The 19,217-nt window shown below is 46.5% G+C and overlaps 1 protein-coding gene across 1 annotated transcript in view; it reads right to left on the bottom strand.

Annotated features, from left to right (window-relative positions):
- The window catches only part of und (methionyl aminopeptidase und), a 42,581-nt gene extending 23,744 nt beyond the window's left edge, over nucleotides 1–18,837 (bottom strand). The window contains exons 1-8 of the mRNA XM_037425793.2: nucleotides 18,665–18,837; nucleotides 18,131–18,241; nucleotides 16,974–17,018; nucleotides 15,073–15,178; nucleotides 14,744–14,849; nucleotides 12,002–12,057; nucleotides 7,863–8,044; nucleotides 913–1,007 (exon numbers count right to left, since the gene is read on the bottom strand). Of these exons, the coding sequence (XP_037281690.2) occupies nucleotides 913–1,007; nucleotides 7,863–8,044; nucleotides 12,002–12,057; nucleotides 14,744–14,849; nucleotides 15,073–15,178; nucleotides 16,974–17,018; nucleotides 18,131–18,241; nucleotides 18,665–18,818 (855 nt within the window). The 5' untranslated portion in view covers nucleotides 18,819–18,837. The remainder of the gene's footprint in view (nucleotides 1–912; nucleotides 1,008–7,862; nucleotides 8,045–12,001; nucleotides 12,058–14,743; nucleotides 14,850–15,072; nucleotides 15,179–16,973; nucleotides 17,019–18,130; nucleotides 18,242–18,664) is intronic.
- Between the last annotated feature and the right edge of the window lie 380 nt (nucleotides 18,838–19,217).

Consider the following 19,217-nt stretch of genomic DNA (forward strand, 5'->3'; position numbering starts at 1 on the left):
CTGCAGTGTCGGGCTCACTATGTAACGTGAATCCAGCATGCTGGAAACAATTGCTGATCGTGGCTGCCAACACTGCCTTCCCGGCATTAGCAAGCAGGGTCATGGCTGACATCAAGTCACCGATGTATTTCATCTGGCTTTCTCAAGCACAGCAACACATGCGGCAGCATGCGTGAACAATACAGCACCTTCAAATTCTTGATTTGAGTGTCACTGTTAGTGCAATTTAACGCATCTCTTTTGGGACAGCAGAGTGCAACATAAAGCAGGTCTTCACACAAAACTGAATGTGCACAGAATTAAGCAGAACGTAATATCGCAGACACATCCGACAGAATGGTGGGGATAGCAGTAAAGAGCCATAACTGCGCTGGAATTCCAGAACTCGAATCTAAGATGTTCGTGACGTTGACATGACCTCCCACAGTTGAACAGTGCCGCCAAGATCAGCCTTTCCTGTTATAAAGCTTTGAGGCAATCGAAATAAAGCCTCACAGATCAGCAATTCACTTTCGTTTTTTTATTTCTGAGGCCATACTTTGTATGCTATGGGTACCGGAGGAGATAATGGCCGGCGATTCAGCGTGCAGTCCATATTATCGTATGCAGATCTGGCAGCTGTCCAAAATATCAGTCGTCTTAACACACTACTTCTATAAGGCCATCGGTGGTGCCGCACAGCTGTCTGAATTATTGAGTAAGTTCTAATAGTCGGTGTCCTATCTATCGGTCGGCGACTGTACAAACAGAACCTGAAGGAACTAAGACATGTTCTATTCAACAGTAGTCTATTGAAGCATGAATTGGGTTGCATCATTCAGGTACGAAACCAATCATAGTAGAGGAAGTTCCATTTGAGGAATCATTTGGGTTTTGGTAAAGCTTTGGCAAATCGTACGACAATGTACTTACCCTTATTCCAGTATTAGTGGCATCTCGCACCGCTTCAAGCAGTTTGTCATACTTGTTGTTAAATGTCAGCGTGAAGGCACAGTCAATAATATTGCCTGAAAAGATAGAAAAAAATTAGAAAAAAAAAGATAGAAAAAACTAATACAAAGAACATGACAGTAAGGCGAGGACATGTTTATGAAAGAACACCTAAATATTTCACATACTGAAACAATGTATTTATTAGTTATCAAGACGGAATTGAAGCTTAGAACTTAGACATCACGGAACTCAACAGAGTACAGAACTTAATGTTTGAACTCGTGCTGAAAAAAAGTTTCGAGCTTGGTGGATGCATCTAGCTTGCCAACTAAAACACTAAATGATACGAAAACTAAGCTGCTTCAAACTAACAAGAGAAAACCATGCAGCATGCCATGAATTGATCACAAACTTATGAAGGAATAACAAAAAGTACTCAACAAAATACAGAAGAAACATGGCTTCGTGGGAGTTGCCTAATCGTCCATTGAATGAAACAAATCTAAATCATTTGGTCATAACTCTGGGTAATATAAAAAAAAAACAAAAAAAACTAACTGGCTAACTGGCAATAAATATTTCTTCCTTGCAGTCGGAATAAATCAAGGGGTAACATTACAACACACCAATAAGTTAAATTGGGAGTCCAAGCCCCATGTTGCTATTCGGAAACGAATCGTGACTTGAAATTCATGTGAAAGGCATCGCCTTCGAAGAAGTAAATCACGCTTAAATTGCTTAAGCCCCTTGAACATTACTATGCTCAGCTAAATGCAATTAACTGGTGCCCCTCATCATTGTCATTGTGAAGAAATCTAGCTATTGCATTTACTAATTAATTTGTGTGTAGGCACACAAGTGTTTTTACAATTGAGCAGCATAAGAATTCAGCCATTACAATTGAGATCGAACCCGTGGCTTCAAACTTGGAAGTGCAACACTAAGCTACCAAAGCGAGCTGAAGTAACTTCCCGGCAGATTTCCCACTTCTCGTGGTACGCTCATTGAAGCAGCAGAGCAGTCATTCGAAATCCCACTCATTTACGATTCCGCAGTCGAGGTTAGGAAGTGCAAACATGTGCATGGCTATGTACAAGTTAGCAAGACAATAACCCAAGCTCGCAATACAATCGGCTCATTACAATTGTGCTGCAGCTCTGATCGCAATAACGCGATGCCAGCTCTTGTTCAAAGCCTGAGGAGAGCATGTTTGAGATGCCCGCATAGCCACTCTCCTGATTTAACGGGAGGCTGAAAGAGGTAAAACATCAGCGAGTGTTCTAATGTAAACGAACAAGGCACACAGGTGCCGAAGTCTTGTCATGCATGCTACCAAAACTGATGTATCGCCAAATCAAGCTAGCTGCAAGCACCGCCCGAGTGAAGCTCTGCCGAATCGTAGCTGCTGTAGCGAAGCCTCCGAACTATGAAATGGGTCGAACTCTTGAGTACCTTCTAGTGGGGCTACCCAACAAGGACGCCGCTCGCACTGAGAGCCCGTGCTTGACTGTTACTGTCGCCATTGTGCTTGCTCGCTGTGGACCGGCTATTAAACGCCTTAACATTTTGGTGGAGAGTGCTGTGCCCTTCAAACATCTTCGGTTCACATTCGATGCCCTTGGAGCTTAGATCCCGTACCGTGCCTTCAACCATGCAACAAGACGCCGCCCAGCAAACGCTTCCTCCTGCGCCGACGCCATGTTCCGGTGTCCCCCGCATCCGCGACCCACCTGTCTTCACCGGCGCGGATGGCACCGACGTCGAGGACTGGCTCGTCATGTACGAACGCGTCAGCGTCCCCAATCATTGGGACGAGGCAGGTAAACTCGGCAACCTGGTTTTCTACCTCGCGGGTGTGGCCGGCATGTGGTATAACAACCACGCGTCTGATTTCGCAACCTGGCCCGATTTTAAGACCGCTATCACCAACGTTTTTGGCCGCCCTGCCGTTCGTAAGCTGCAAGCCGAGCAGCGCTTACGCGAACGCGCTCAGCAGGCCGGTGAATCATTCACCAGCTACATTGAAGACGTCTTGGACCTATGCAAGAAATGCAACGACAGCATGTCCGAATCAGACAAGATCCGGAACGTCATGAAGGGCATTGCCGATGATGCCTTCACGATGCTGCTGGCCAAAAACCCAGGCACAGTAGCTGAGGTCATCACGCTGTGCCAGAGCTACGAGGAGCTCCGCCGGCAGCGTTCGATGACCCGTCGCTCAACACCACGAGATGCAGGGCTTGCAGGCTTGGAGGCGAGCTGTGACCAGGTGGCACTGCTGGCAGACCTCAAGTCCTTCATACGTGAGGAAATCGCACGGCAGTTCTCTCTCCTGCCCTTCGCCCACCCACCGGCTGCTCAACAATCGGCCACTACCATTTCCCCCCCCATCCGCCGAGCGATTGAGCAGGAAATAGCGGAGGTTATGCCTGCGTACCACCCACAACAGCTTCCGGCTCCTGTACCCCCAAGTTACGCCCCAGTGGTCCCCAGGCCGCCTCCAGTCGTTCAAGCGCCCGCCCCACTGACTTACGCCGAAGCTGCCGCACGACCTCCATCCTTTGCAGCGGGTATGCCGGCTACGTATGTTGACGTGACCTCTCAGACTCAGCTCCAGCACCCCCTGCAGCCTTTCCAGCCACCGTTCCGTCCATCGGCTCTTGCGTCATGGACAAGACCTACCCCGGCGAACCGATGGCGCACATCCGACAACCGGCCCATTTGCTTTGCCTGCGGTTACGCCGGCCACGTAGCACGTTACTGCACTCGCGTACAGACGCCCCATATCTCGTCGCCTGTTGCTGGCCAGATTAGGCGTACCTATCACGAGGAAACGCCGTCTATGCCACCGCCAACTCGCCTAGCTTCATCTTCTCGTAGGTCACCGTCTCCACGACGTCGTTCCCCGTCCCCCATGCGGCCAAGTTCAGCTGCTCACGAGCGGGAAAACTAGTCGTCGCAGTCCCCGAGGCAAGGACTGCGATGCTATCGCATTGTGAAAGCCCTCAGAGCCGCCCATCTAATGTCATTGACGTGCTTGTGGACGGTGTTCACGCATCTGCTCTTATTGACACAGGAGCTGCAGTATCTGTTATGGACGAAAAATTTTGCCGCTTGCTTCGTAAAGTGACGACGCCAATTTCTGGATTGTCCCTTCGTACCGCCGGTTTGCATCGTATCCATCCTACAGCAGGGTGCACAGCTCGCGTTGTCGTTCAGGACGTTCTGTATGTCGCCCAATTCATCATCATTCCCGCATGCTCTCATGACGTCATCCTGGGGTGGGATTTTCTATCCCGCAACGACGCCGTCATCCATTGTGCCGCCGCCGAAATTGAACTCTCCCCCTTCTCACATTTGACGCCGGAAGACAGTTCTTCGAAAGTGAGCAAGATTCTCGTGAAAGACGATACCATAGTGCCTCCAAGCTCCACGATGGGTGTATCTGTCTACTGCGCTGGACTCTCCGACACAATTGCACTCGTTTCGCCATCCGACCGTGCTTGCCGAAGGAAAGGGTTGCTAGTACCTTTCGCGACCGTGCAAATCACCCAGGGCAACGCCTCTATTTTCGTGACCAACCCATCCCCGTACACTGTTACCTTGGTTCGAGGGGAATGTCTCGGCAGAGTAGAACCAGTGGATAACGCACAAGTCCTGGACGTACCTGATGACTCGCGTTGTCCCAATTTGCGTACCATCAGTGCTGTTTCCACTTCTGATTCGTCATCTCCTGATGTATTTGGCCCTAGCATTGATGACAACCTCACGTCGGTACAGCGTTCCCAGCTTCTGAACCTGTTGCGAGAATATCGTTCTTCTTTCGATGTCGGGCGAAGTTCTCTCGGTCGTGCGTCCGCTGTTACGCATCGTATTGACACTGGTGCCCATCTACCATTACGGCAACGTCCCTACCGCGTGTCGCCTGCTGAACGTCGGGAAATTAACGAGCAGGTTGATGATATGCTCAGACGCGACGTTATTCGGCCCTCGGACAGTCCATGGGCGTCTCCTGTTGTTCTTGTTGCGAAGAAAGATGGTTCTGCGCGGTTCTGTGTAGACTACAGACGGCTCAATAAGATCACTCGCAAGGATGTTTACCCACTGCCGCGCATCGATGACGCAATTGACAGCCTTCACGGAGCCGAATTTTTTTCTTCTCTCGATCTGCGCTCGGGGTACTGGCAAGTACCCATGGCTGATGACGCTCGACCGAAGACTGCGTTCATCACACCCGACGGCTTGTACGAATTCAACGTCATGCCGTTTGGTCTATGTAATGCACCTGCGACCTTTGAGCGCATGATGGACACCGTTCTGCGCAACTTGAAATGGCACACGTGCTTGTGTTACCTCGATGACGTTGTGGTGTTCGCTCCAGATTTCTCTACGCACCTCCAACGTCTGAAAGAAGTTTTTGCACGTGTCAGCAATGCCGGCTTGCAACTAAATCTGAAGAAGTGCCGCTTTGCAGCACGGCAACTCACCATCCTTGGGTACGTCGTGTCCAAGGATGGCATTCTTCCTGACCCAGCCAAGCTTCGGGCCGTGGCCGAATTCCCCAAACCTGCGTCCGTCAAAGAACTGCGTAGTTTCGTGGGCCTGTGCTCGTACTTCCGACGCTTCATACGAAACTTTGCCACGATCATATCACCGCTGACGAAGCTCCTTGGAAGTAACGGGTCCCTCAATTCGTGGTCGTCTGAGTGCGACGACGCGTTCGCGAAGCTCCGCCATGTGTTGACATCTCCTCCCATTCTACGCCACTACGACCCTACGGCCCCGACGGAGGTGCACACAGACGCCAGCGGTGTAGGCCTCGGCGCTGTCCTGGCGCAGCGCAAACCCGGATTCCCTGAATATGTCGTAGCATATGCAAGCCGTACGCTCACGAGAGCTGAGACAAACTACACCGTCACGGAGAAAGAGTGCCTGGCGATCGTCTGGGCTCTTACAAAGTTTCGACCGTATTTGTATGGTCGCCCATTCGATGTCGTCACCGACCATCATGCACTATGCTGGCTTTCATCATTGAAGGATCCCTCAGGCCGTCTCGCCCGTTGGGCTCTCCGTTTACAAGACTACGACATCCGCGTGCTGTACCGCAATGGACGCCAGCATGCTGATGCCGACGCCCTCTCGCGCTCCCCTCTGCCTGAAGGTGATGTGCTCTGCTCAGTATCCTCGGCTGCTGTTTCTGCCATTGACGTTGACATAATCGCTACCGAACAGCGAAAGGATAATTGGATCGGCCCGCTGATCGACTTGCTCTCTGATCCATCCGCAACGCCATCCACGCGTGCATTGCGTCGTCAAGCTCGCCATTTCGCCATTCGTGACGGCCTTCTACACCGACGCAATTACGACGCCGACGGCCGGCAGTGGTTACTCGTGATACCCCGCAGTCTGCGGTCAGACATATGTGAATCCTTCCATTCTGATCCGCAATGCGCGCACTCTGGGGTATTCAAAACCTACCATCGCATTCGACAACGCTACTTCTGGCGCGGGATGTACCGCTATGTGCAGCAGTTCGTTCGCTCTTGCCTCACTTGCCAACGCCGTAAACCGTCAGCTCACATGTCGCACACCAGTCTACAACCGTTACCTTGCCCTGACCGTCCCTTTGGGCGCGTAGGTATCGATTTGTATGGACCACTTCCTCTGACGTCGGCTGGTAACCGCTGGGCCATCGTTGCCGTTGACCATTTAACGCGATACGCCGAAACCGCCGCTCTCCCTGCGGCTGCTGCGCGCGATGTTGCGTCCTTCCTGCTGCATCGATTTATACTGCGCCACGGACCACCCCAAGAGCTTCTCAGCGATCGAGGCCGTGTCTTCTTGTCGGAAGTCGTCGAAGCCATTCTGACGGAGTGCCATTCTGTCCACCGCAAAACTACTGCTTACCACCCACAGACGAATGGCCTCACCGAACGCTTTAACCGCACCCTCGGCGACATGCTTTCTATGTACGTCGCTGCCAACCACACTAATTGGGATAATATACTGCCCTTCGTCACCTACGCCTACAACACCGCCCCTCAGAGCACGACTGGTTTTTCACCTTTCTACTTGCTGTACGGAAGGCACCCGTCGCACACCATGGACACGATACTCCCGTACACGCCGGATCCATCTGAGTGTACACCTATTTCCGAGACAGCCAGGCTTGCTGAAGAGTGTCGCGAGCTTGCCAAGACTTTTACGACGCAAGAGCAAGAGCGGCAGAAGAGTATCCGTGATGCCAGCACCACTTCTGAGCCCACGTTCCTTCCTGGTGCGCTTGTATGGCTCTCGATCCCGACCTCTGCCGCTGGCCTCTCTTCCAAACTACGTCCCAAATACGAAGGCCCCTACCGTGTCATCGAGCGCACCTCACCCGTCAACTATCTGATCGAACCCGTTGAACAATCTTCGGACATGCGCCGCCGTGGGCGAGACATCGTCAACGTGGAGCGCCTGAAGGCTTATTATGACCCGCTCATAATAACAAGCTGTTAGGTCGCCAGGCGGCTCCCTCTTCGACCCCGGGGTAATTGTAGCGAAGCCTCCGAACTATGAAATGGGTCGAACTCTTGAGTACCTTCTAGTGGGGCTACCCAACAAGGACGCCGCTCGCACTGAGAGCCCGTGCTTGACTGTTACTGTCGCCATTGTGCTTGCTCGCTGTGGACCGGCTATTAAACGCCTTAACACTGCAATAAGAGGCCGAAGGTGCGAGCGCCTTGGTGCGCTGAGAGCTGTAACACAGTGCTCTGAAAATACCAGCTGAATGTGTTCAGAGTGCTCAATTTCCGCAAAATGGGTGTTCACGAGCGTCACCAGATCATACGGAAACAAGCCGAATGTACCGTGGAAAAGAAAGAAAGAAAGAGCAACAAGACAGAAGATGCCTTCTCAATGAGGGCCACCAACTGTGATCTGCTTGCCATTGATGTGTGTGCCAAAGTCAATCTTGCACACATCGTCGTAGCCCAGCACCGTCGGGTCGCCCGCGTTCGGAGTGTAGTGCGCGGCACAGTGATTGAGCGAGCAGCCCGTGGGAAAGGCCAGCCCAGCATTCAGTCCATTCTCCTTGATGAGCGTGCGAGCTGTAGACTCTAACAATTCACTGCAGCGACAAGAAAAAAAAAACAAACAAGTTCAAGTGCAATTAAGAAGGTCAGCTCTAAAGGTATGGACCTGAAAGATATTAAGACACAATGACAAAACAAGTGGCCAACAGCCCAACCAAACTGCATTTTACATAGGACAACTTAGACGTAAAAAGTTCCTTTAAATATCACATTTTTTCAACTCATAGCCTACCTCTGCACTTATATCATGCTCCCAATTACCACAACATTGGCAAAGAAGGTGGAAAAACCACACAACCTATGCAATCACACCACATCCAAGTTTTCATAAAAGCAACCAGGCAAAAATGACATCAAAAAAGAAACACCAAGAGGCAGCCTCGTAACATAGCAAAAAAAATTATTATTGCAATAATATTCCGCTGAACCTCATCATTATGAACTCTCAATGCAACAAAACTCGCAATTAATGAAGTACTGGTACTTATCCTCAAAACTGGAACTTTTTACAAGTTTCACGTCCATAGAGCATCATGTAAAAACCTCAATGTATACAACAAACTGATTTTATGATTTCAACACAATGTATATATGAAATTTTGTGGCTGTTACAAAATAAGACTTACCTAAACAATCTACTGAGGCTAATGCAGAAATCCGATGGTTGAATTATGTGTGGTTGTTTACTAATGCTACTTCACCCAATGGGCCATAAGGCAAGACAATTATGTGCCAGAGGAAAACGGTACGTTCACTTGCAGATGCGGAATACACGGGCCAAATTTCCAATATGAGCCACCATATCTGAGGACAGCATAAGCTGGTGAGTGCAACGCTACGGAAGTATCCAGGGGTACACGTCCATTATATTGCACACCGAACTCAGCATTGTTCTGCATTCGGCAGGTCCCACACACTAGCACTCAATTTTACATTTCCATTGTAAAGATAAAAAGAAAATGACAAGTACAAACAGCTGCAGAGGCAGCAGCACTGAGTGCAACAATGATAAAAGGGGAGTTATCACTTGTTTTGGGATACTAAGGAGCCTGCTTTTTGGCATCCAAATCTTGTAGCCAAAAGAATCTTTTTTGTTGAGAGAGAGAGAGAGCCCCAGCAAGAGCAAATAAAACAGACAAACTTACCACAAATAAATGTGCTCTCTGTCAGCCTACTGCTCTTGCAACAAGGTTTAGGCTCCAGCAGCTAATAGGTTTTTTTTCTGGAACACTTTCGATTGATATGATTGATATGTGGGGTTTAACGTCCCAAAACCACCATATGATTATGAGAGACGCCGTAGTAGAGGACTGCAGAAATTTCGACCACCTGGGGTTCTTTAACATGCACTCAAATCTGAGCACACGGGCCTACAACATTTCCGCCTCCATAGGAAATGCAGCCACCACAGCCGGGATTCGAAACCTCGACTTGCGGGTCAGCAGCCAAGTACCTTAGCCACTAGACCACTGCGACGGGGCCTGGAGCACTTTCAGCTGCCTGCCGCATCATTACCGAGCGCACCATAAGATCACGAAGGTTCTGTGACGAAACCAGCCGACGAGCCTTTTTTTGAAGCTATCAGTAACGATTAAATTTTTGACAGCATATTAAATACAGTCAACTGCCGATTTTTCGGAGCCTCTAGGGAGCGAAAAACCGTCTGAAAATTCGGGCAGTCCGAAAAAATGAATGCAAGCAAAAAAAAAAGCATTATTTTACTGATAATTTTCAATTCAAGCAAAAAAAAACCGCACCATTTTGCTAATATTTCTCAATGCAAGCAAAAAACGCATCATTTCATTGATATTTCTCGGATCAAGAGGGTCAAGGTTGAAGTACCAGACTTCCAGAACTCTGCCAAAGCATCAGTGGGGTAGCTCTGAAAAGAGCCGTTAAAAAAATGCATGCAGCCGACAGCGGGTGCCGTCACGGCAGCCGGTGTTAGAGCTGCAGTGGCTTGAAAAACTTGTTGATTCTTGTTTGAACGGCGTTCCGCTTGCATGTGATCACATTCACCTCGATCTGAGCACGGGTCATGTTATCACTGTACACTGATGACAGCGTCATCAATGCTCGCATCAATTCGGCGGTCGTAGGTGGCGCAGGCGTCGGTTGCTCTTTTTCGACATCGGAGTCGTCTGAATCCGCCATAACCTGACTGACTATTGCATCGTCGGTTAGCTCTGTGCAGAAGTCGAGCTCGTTGTCAGCGTCTACGAACCTCAGCCTGCGCTCGGCCACTCTTCACTAACTTAATAATGGCGGCTTTTTTCTTCACCATTAACCGAAGGTACTGTTTTCCACGCTTCGATGCCATCGGCGAGGACGACAAAGGCGGAGTGGGGGCCATCGCAGGCAAGCGAAATCCTCCATCCTCCCGATGTGAACAAAGGAGTTTGCTGACGAGCGTCGAAGCACCTAGGCTTAGCGTTGCAGAGCACACTTCACACGATCGCACAACCACGCACTAGGCTAGCCAAACACCATGTGGGCTGCGTAAACAAAACCGCACGACGGCAGGCGACGGTGCCTTGGGTACTCCGGAGGTGGCGCTGGTAAACAATCAAGATAGCCAGCGTGGCCAGACCAAATTGGTGTGTGACGGTTAGTTCTAGTTTGAAATGGTGAAACACTTCGCGAAAGCGCTGCGCGGGAAGCCAGAGTGGCACACACGAAAACAAGCGCTAAAGCGAAAGGAACTTTATTGGCGCCAAAAAATTTCCGGGTGGATAGTTTCGATTGTCAGCGAAGCACCCTTGCGCGATAAACACGGCCAGTGTTAGGAATCTTGGAGGCCGTGTATGTTTCTTCGCTAACGATCAACGAGTCCAAGCAACAGATGCCGCCACAGTAGACCGGCGCGCTCATTTATGCGATCGTAACCGCGTTTGTCGCAGTTGTGGTGGTTTTCACGGGAGGTCAGTGATAGTTTCCGACCTTCCGTAGCGTCAAAAAGTCCGGAAAATTGGACTTCGGGGGGTTCGAGCGCCCGAAATTTCAGACTTCCTTATACATTGATTCTATGGGGCTCGTGGCGGTGCTGCGAAGATGTCCGAATTATCAGGCATGCCCGAAAATTCGGGTGTCCGAAAAATCGGCAGTTGACTGTAGTGCTCAATTCTTTTAAATTATATGCGTTCACAACAAAAAGTGTGGCCAGCTGCCATCAATTAGGTTGTTGCCTTCCCCCAACGCAATTTTAGAGTATTACGACGTTCGGTCGGTATTGGTGCACAGTTTATGAGCCACCGTTTTCAGCAAATGTTCAGTGAGCACAGCATTCGGTATCACTCTGCTATGGCTGACATGCAAATGTTCAGTGAGCACAGCATTCGGTATCACTCTGCTATGGATGACATTGTCATTTTGGCACATCAGAACGAGGTTGAAAACATCACCAACACTGATTACAGCAGGGTCTTAAAACTCAAGGGGAGCCCAAAATATTGTTTGAACCTTCAGGACCTCCTGAAAGCTGATGTTTAATTCATAATTGAGAAAATTACTGTTTTTTATCAATGCCGTCATAAGACCCCACAGAACGGACATTTCTCTCAAAATCAACACTACTTTTACCGGCATGAATACTAAACACCGTAGTCACCTTAGATTACCAAATACGGCGGTAAAATTTGTGTATACATGCTGTTAAAATCTGCTTAAGATGTACTGACACAACAATCTTGGTGCTGTTTTTTTTTTCTGCAATATGTGGTTGAGAGCTATGAGTAATATCCCAGTGCATTGCTTGTGCGGCAGAACACTACAGATAATTAACTACAGCCTGAGGTACATCAACCTAAATTGATTCTTTGTGCCACTTTAGTGTCTTCTGCATAACTTTAGTGTCTTTACTGCATAACTTTTCATACTCTTACAAGACCCTCGATGTCCCCAACCTTTGTAGATTTTTTACAAGGCTGAGGTACCTAAGATAGTTGGATAAAGATGTTTGCACTCGTTAAAGAAAGAGCCCTTGCCAAACTTACCATATTTCAATCATGGTCATTCCAGGCTTGATAACTTTTAGCATATACTGCCTTGTCTAAAAGCAAAGTAAGTGACAATAAGCACAAGGATGATGCAACAGGGTGTTTTCTGAATAAAAAAAGCACTTTCCATGACTAGACTGTTTATAATGCCCTCATGACATTAATCACTAAAGAATTCTTCAAATCAAAATTTTCTGATGGGTGGCTTACAAGCTCACATACAGCGGAAATTTCTGTTTTAAGGAGACCCTAAATACAAATATAATAAGTTGATGATTGTTGAAATAGCGGTCCAGAAACCACGTAGTGCTAGTTTTATGCCAAGGAAATGATTATTCTGAAATAAAATCACGTTTTAATGGTACACATTGCATTAGCGCACTTAAGATCACCCGCACGTGTAAGCAGGCAAATAGACATCACTGTTTACATGCCCAATATTGCCCGCATTTACTAAGCAGCCGCCGACACCAGTAGCCGCAGAGCAAAAGTAGGACAAGCCACAGCAGCAGCAACGTCCCCAGAACAACTTTCTGCAATATCAGAGGCCATGATTCTGCTTGCTTGGTTTAACTGAGCCCCGCTAAACGGCGTCACCTATCCAGCCAAAGGCACTGGGTTCAGGCTAGTTGGTACTGATTCACAACTTTTGTAACACCTAAGAGCACGTACGTCAGACATCTTACGTACGTGCCTTTAGCACTTGCAAAAATTATGAACCAGCCAGAAACTGAACATTTTTTGTACGACTTGCATCTATCCCCATAGTAATGCCAGGCGGTTCTTTTTTCTATATATGAAACAGAAACGGACAAGCAGCATCTTATTACGTTTATTGATGTATGGAAAGTTATTTTTTAATTCCGGCTAGTTTGATTACTAGTGATTCACGGTAGGCAGACACTCTCACGTGATCAGGATAATTTCACAAATGTCCCACTCGTAACGCGCAATGTGCGATACATTTATCTTAATTTCTTGGTAAGTAAGACACTGCTGTTGATAATAGTGCCGTTTTAGACATTGCAATACGTCCTAATTATAGGAACTGAAAAAAAAAAAGCACCATGCTTAGAACGGGAGACAGTACACACCATCGTGCAACCAGCAAAATGAAATTTACTAAAGCAGCACCAACACAAAAATCTCATTGTGGCAGTTGTTTTGCTGCACTATATTGCCGTAAGCCTGTGAGTCTTAACACAGCACATTTCTAGCGGTAGTGTATCACAGATAATTAAATACATTTTGTTTATTTCAAACCAGTCTCAGTTTTGGGTTCGAAAAGCTACGCGAATGACAAGCTGCCATGTTCAGCTAACGACATCTAGCAAGTGAAACGGGACACAGAACTAAACCGCACTTTCGCACTGCCACGTGGTCTTGAGCATGTGGAAGTTTTCGGGTCCCCTTCAAGCCACTTTGCGTGCCACAAGATGCAGCGTATAGTGCTAGACCAGGCGCACAAGCTTTAAAATTAATACAGATGACCTTCCCAGCTGTATTCGCTACTGAGGTTTGATAAATGATATGCAGATATTCCCGAGAATCGATCCCACAGGCTATATAAGCTATGAAATAATGTGTCATCCCCCCTTTTAACAACTTTTACATAAAGACAAGTTCCCTAGCCGATTTAAACAATTATGTAAGTGGTAGCATACGAGATCAGCCAATACAACACACAGAAAACATGACAAAAAAAAGACGGCACCACCCATATAATGTACCGCAAATGAATTGTCACTGATGTTCAACTCAGTGCGAGGACCCACAAAATCAAGCCGTGGCACTACACCGATAGAACCTCCCAGGAGCCAACCATCACCAACCATGCCAAGCCATCGAAGAGCAAAACAACTCTACCACAAGCGCCCAAATAACCTCACTCAACCAAGCGGCACTGCTGGCACCACCTTGCTAAGGCAGCACGTGAGCACAGCGCCCCCTCTGACATGGCAGCACTTACGCTAACTACCGTATTTGCTTGCATAATAAGTGTACTTGTTTTCAAGAAAATCCAGCTCCAAGTTCTGAGTGCACCTATTACACGGGGCAAAATTTCCAAAAATTGTATTTCAGACTACAGCATAGACCGCTAATAACACATACGTCATAATCACGAACATTCACACTACAGCAAAAACAACCTTATATTAGCACAAAACGTGTTGAGCATGCAGTCTTGTGTGTCCGAGAATCAAAACAGGCGTTGCAGGGTGCATTAAAATTTCTAAAAATTAACATACACCCGGGTTGCCATCGAAATGATCATGAAAAAGAAAAAGTACGAAAAGGAAGCGCCATTGCAGAAACTTGCTGATTTTGTTTTAGGCCACTTAGATTATGTGCATTATCACGACAGAAATTGGGTGCGCTGAACAGTACCGGTAGTCAGATTTTATGGGCGAACCTTGTATCCAAGATGCAATTGAATGGCGAACGACCATTTGAGTGTTACAAGTGCCACCCAAGCCCCCTTTACTTCAAGTAGAGCCACCAAAAAGAGTTAAGTTGATTTTATACGAAACTACAACTCAGATAGCCCGGGACTGCCGCAGAAAAGCACCAACAGTGATTAGGCCGAGCCTATGGTTCGGCATGTTGTCGTAATCAGCCCCTGTGCTAAAGCAAGCAAAGTTTATAGCCGTGATAACAGGGTCACCAGCTATTATTAACACAAACAACCATGCAAAATATTTCTGTGAGTGCTCCTCTACAACAGGTACAAGCACTCACCTGGCGGTGTGCTTCAGCTGCCTGCCTTATCTCCCTGTACTGATCTTGCGACATGGACTCCAAAGCTTTCTTCTCCGGATCAGTCATGCGGTTCTTTCCTGTACGGCTGCACGAGTGAAAGTTCGTCTCAATCACACGGAACTCGTACCTCGTTGTTACTACACAGCACAGTGTATTGACATTCGCCAGGACTGTATGGCAAAAAGTTTTTGTAGGTTAACATCAACTGATACTTGTGAGACTAGAGGATGAGAATGAAGGTGCTTATCGTATGCATTCCTGGACAATCAAAAAAAAAAACCTGGAGTGTATATCAATCATATCAATACCTGTCATTTGGAATGGGATGTTCTACTTCCTCCCCAACCGGAAAATTGCCATCAGGGAACAGATCACAGATGGGAATCGACGGTGGATCAGTTTGCTGTTTTGAACCTGTTAGTTGTGAGAGAAATCAAGTTAACCAATTCCATTCGCTGAACCAAGAAGTCACACTGCACTTTTCAAAGCCAATTTACTTGGCTGTCTTGAATGTTCGCACATCTTTGCTGCATGAGGCAGTTAGCATTTTTTTTTTATTGTCCATGGCTGTGATCAAAATTTTCAGTGGCTCTGTTGACTTTTTCATATCTGGATGCAATCATAAATGCTGCAAACTATGCTAGTTTCGTACTGTAGCACTGCAACATTTCTTCATTAAATCTGATTTTGAAGTAGGTGCAACCTTAGACTTGTTCTCTTTTAAATGCAAATAAATGCCACTGTAGAGAGGAAGAAGAATATGTGCCGCAGTAGGTCACGCCTTTAGCAGGAGGAGCCAAGCCCGAGCGTTTGCCCCGATTGCTGTGATTCCTGAGTCCGTTGCTGCCGCCCGCTTTCCGCATCAATAGACCTACTGTGCAAGTGCTACTTGTGCCAATAAACCGCGTTTCACCACCAATGTATTGAGGCACTGAATGCTGAACCAGCACACTTCTCATCAATGAACCTCTCAGCCTTTTCAGCACCCTTCAAGGTGAATCGCAAGCAGGGTGACAACAGGTACATGAACATTAATATTATTTGTGATGCAATCAGACTGAACTGTAAGTGTAAACTGTGCAGTGCAAGTATTGAGCTAACCGTGAATTGCGTCACACAGTTTTTGCTGTCTTCGTTAAGGCTTCACTCTTTGCACAGTGCATGGGTTGTAGTTCTTTCGTTTAGTGATGGCACTATCACACAAGCCGAAATTCTGAAATAAGGATTTAAGGGTGGCGAAAATAAAATTGAATCGCTGAAAAAAGTTGACTGCAAACAATACACTGCGGGTGGAGGTTCACAACAGCTCACAAAAAAAACCAAAACAATCAAGACAAGATGTTCCACTGCAAAAAAATTGAAAAAAATAGTAGAGTGGTGTTCGTGGAAAACCATGTTTGCTGTTCAGCTGTTTTATGACATTGAACTATTTTCTCAAAACAACGTTTTTCATTACTTAGGCACCATTATTTGTGATTAATTTCAAGATAACCAGCTGATTATCTTTTCATGTATTCTGTATAAATATATACAGCTACTGAAGCAGAACTTAGGCTATGCACTTTACTGTTGGAATGGAATGAAAAAACTTTATTTTACTTTACAGTTCTGTGTTACAAAATTTCAAGGATGCATATTGACTTAAAATTTAGGTTCTAATCGTTCAAAATTGACCATAATTCTAATATTAGTCCAATCTCAATAAATATACTTCAGGTAAAGGGTCAGTAAACAACTAAGACGTCAAAAAACAGTTATAAAAGATATGTGCACTTTTGATTTGTGAACATGCTGCCGCAAGTACATTACAAATACATGCTACATTAAGGAAGTTACAGGGGTTAGAACATTCGTTTCAGCTGGTTTAAAATTTTCGCATGATCTCACCCCCCTTCTCTCTCCAATGGAGGGGAAGGTGTAGCATGTCATCGTGACTGGTTTAAACTAATTGATGAGCTGCGTGTTACGTCAAGTCGTCGATCAGCACTGCGATATTCGGAAAACGTAATTGCCGCGATGTACTCTTGAAATTGTCGAGCTTCTTTGGGGGGTGTAAAAAAAAGTCAACGCCTGTTGGCTGGTCGTTTAAAGTAGTGTTGCATGGCCCCTTTAACCATGGCACTTTGATATCTGTGTTCAGAAGAATTCTGAGCCGCCGTGCTACCATGTATGCTTCAAAGCAAAGTTAGAAGGATGCCATAGTAACTACCTTTAGGTTTCTTCTTTTTCTTCTTCTTTGCTTCCTCACCATCACCTAAAACAAAATGTATGCAATAAAGGTTATTTTAGACAATAAGGTCAATATATGTAACACTTCAAGAACACACTGAACTAGCTATCTCAGAATATGCTGAATAAAATAACAAGAAAACTATAACATTCCACATTTCTCTGCATCTTTTTTTTTTCCCGTGCACATTTAGCAGACATGGGAACTGCAGACACATCGACTACAACTACAAAAAACACAAATGCTTTCCTTCGAAGCCGGCTTGTAAACAAGTACATCAAAAGTCTAATCTATCAAACGTCACAAAAATTGCACACTGAACTAGCTATCTCAGAATATGCTGAATAAAATAACAAGAAAACAATAATAACATTCCACATTTCTCTGCATCTTTTTTTTCCCGTGCACATTTAGCAGACATGGGAACTGGAGACACATCGACTACAACTACAAAAAACACAAATGCTTTCCTTCGAAGCCGGCTTGTAAACAAGTACATCAAAAGTCTAATCTATCAAACATCACAAAAATTGCACACTGAACTAGCTATCTCAGAATATGCTGAATAAAATAACAAGAAAACTATAATAACATTTCACATTTCTCTGCATCTTTTTTTTCCCGTGCACATTTAGCAGACATGGGAACTGCAGACACATCGACTACAACTACAAAAAACACAAATGCTTTCCTTCGAAGCCGGCTTGTAAACAAGTACATCAAAAGTCTAATCTATCAAACGTCACAAAAATTGCACACTGAACTAGCTATCTCAGAATATGCTGAATAAAATAACAAGAAAACTATAATAACATTCCACATTTCTCTGCATCTTTTTTTTCCCGTGCACATTTAGCAGACATGGGAACTGGAGACACATCGACTACAACTACAAAAAACACAAATGCTTTCCTTCGAAGCCGGCTTGTAAACAAGTACATCAAAAGCCTAATCCATCAAACGTCACAAAAATTGCTAAATTATTCACTTAAAGAAAACCACAGACGTATGGGTTTTTATTTGCCTGAGCAATACATCATACGTTTCCTACCATTTGCTAAGTTTACTCGCTGGCATAACAACAGCCAGCAGCTTGCAAACAAATGGGCTCCAAAGAGCGAAAAGGATAGAATTACCTTTTTCCTCAGTCTTGTCACCTGTACCATCGATGTGCTGGTTTTCGAGCCCGGCTGTTACTTCTGAAACTTGCGTTGACCCTGGCTCTAGTCCGTTGGCTTCTTGAGGACCTAAAGGCGAGTACGGACCAGGTGACAAACAATACAAACCCAGGCCAAACGTGCGCGGCGCAAGCCTATCTCCGCTTCGACACGAAGTGTACGCCACACTTAACGACAGCTGCCTGTGTCAGCAAGAAGAAAAGAGAATCCGCCTGCATTTCAGGGTTCTCCCTCTACGTCGTATTTTTAGCCGTCGCGGGCCCCCAAACACACACGGGCGAGGGAGCAAGCGCAAGCAAACTGGGCGCTGGCGAATTATCTGATTAACATGCTTTCTGTTAAAGTTCAGTAGGCCGCAGGTGTAGAATTCAAGCGTTTATTAAAATGTGCCCTTGCACGTTAAGGAAAAAAATAAGGCAGCGGCAAGTAACAACACAACCAAGCCATGTGGGACGGCCGCAATACGGGGTTGGCGGTCTTCGTTACTCTCACCTTTCTTTTTCTTCTTCTTTCGTTTCTTTTTCTTCTTAGCGGCGTCCTGAGGTCCGACGTCGTCCTCGGCGTCGTCCTCCTCATCACCGTCTTCTATTATTTTCTCCTTTTCGTCCACATGTTTGCTACCGTGATCTTGCACCACAGCCGCCATACTTGTTTTAGTGCGTTGGATCTACGCGGCGTGGCGCCTCAGTCGGCGCGAGACGCGAAACAAGAACTGAATGCCTCATTATGCCACAACTATGAACTGAAGCGGCAGTCAAGGAGGTTATACTAAATCTACTGGAGTGGCGGTCCCGCATACCCGCCCATGTCTCGAAGTGAAGCCGCGGCGGCCATATTGCTCAGGGCAGAAGGAGGCGGCGCCTGTTTTGAAGCGCCGTGATGCTTGCCGTGCGTTTCGTTATTGCTACAAAAGCACCTGTTTAATATTTTTAGTAGGCGAACGAACGTGGAAAAGACTTTAATGCACATCTACTTTAATTTTTCTTGAACACTTGGCGCTTCAAGCGTGTAAAAAAAAAAGAACACGCCAGACCTGCAAGGAACG

The sequence above is a fragment of the Rhipicephalus microplus genome, chromosome 5 (assembly GCF_043290135.1).
Source record: "Rhipicephalus microplus isolate Deutch F79 chromosome 5, USDA_Rmic, whole genome shotgun sequence".
NCBI lineage: Eukaryota > Metazoa > Arthropoda > Arachnida > Ixodida > Ixodidae > Rhipicephalus > Rhipicephalus microplus.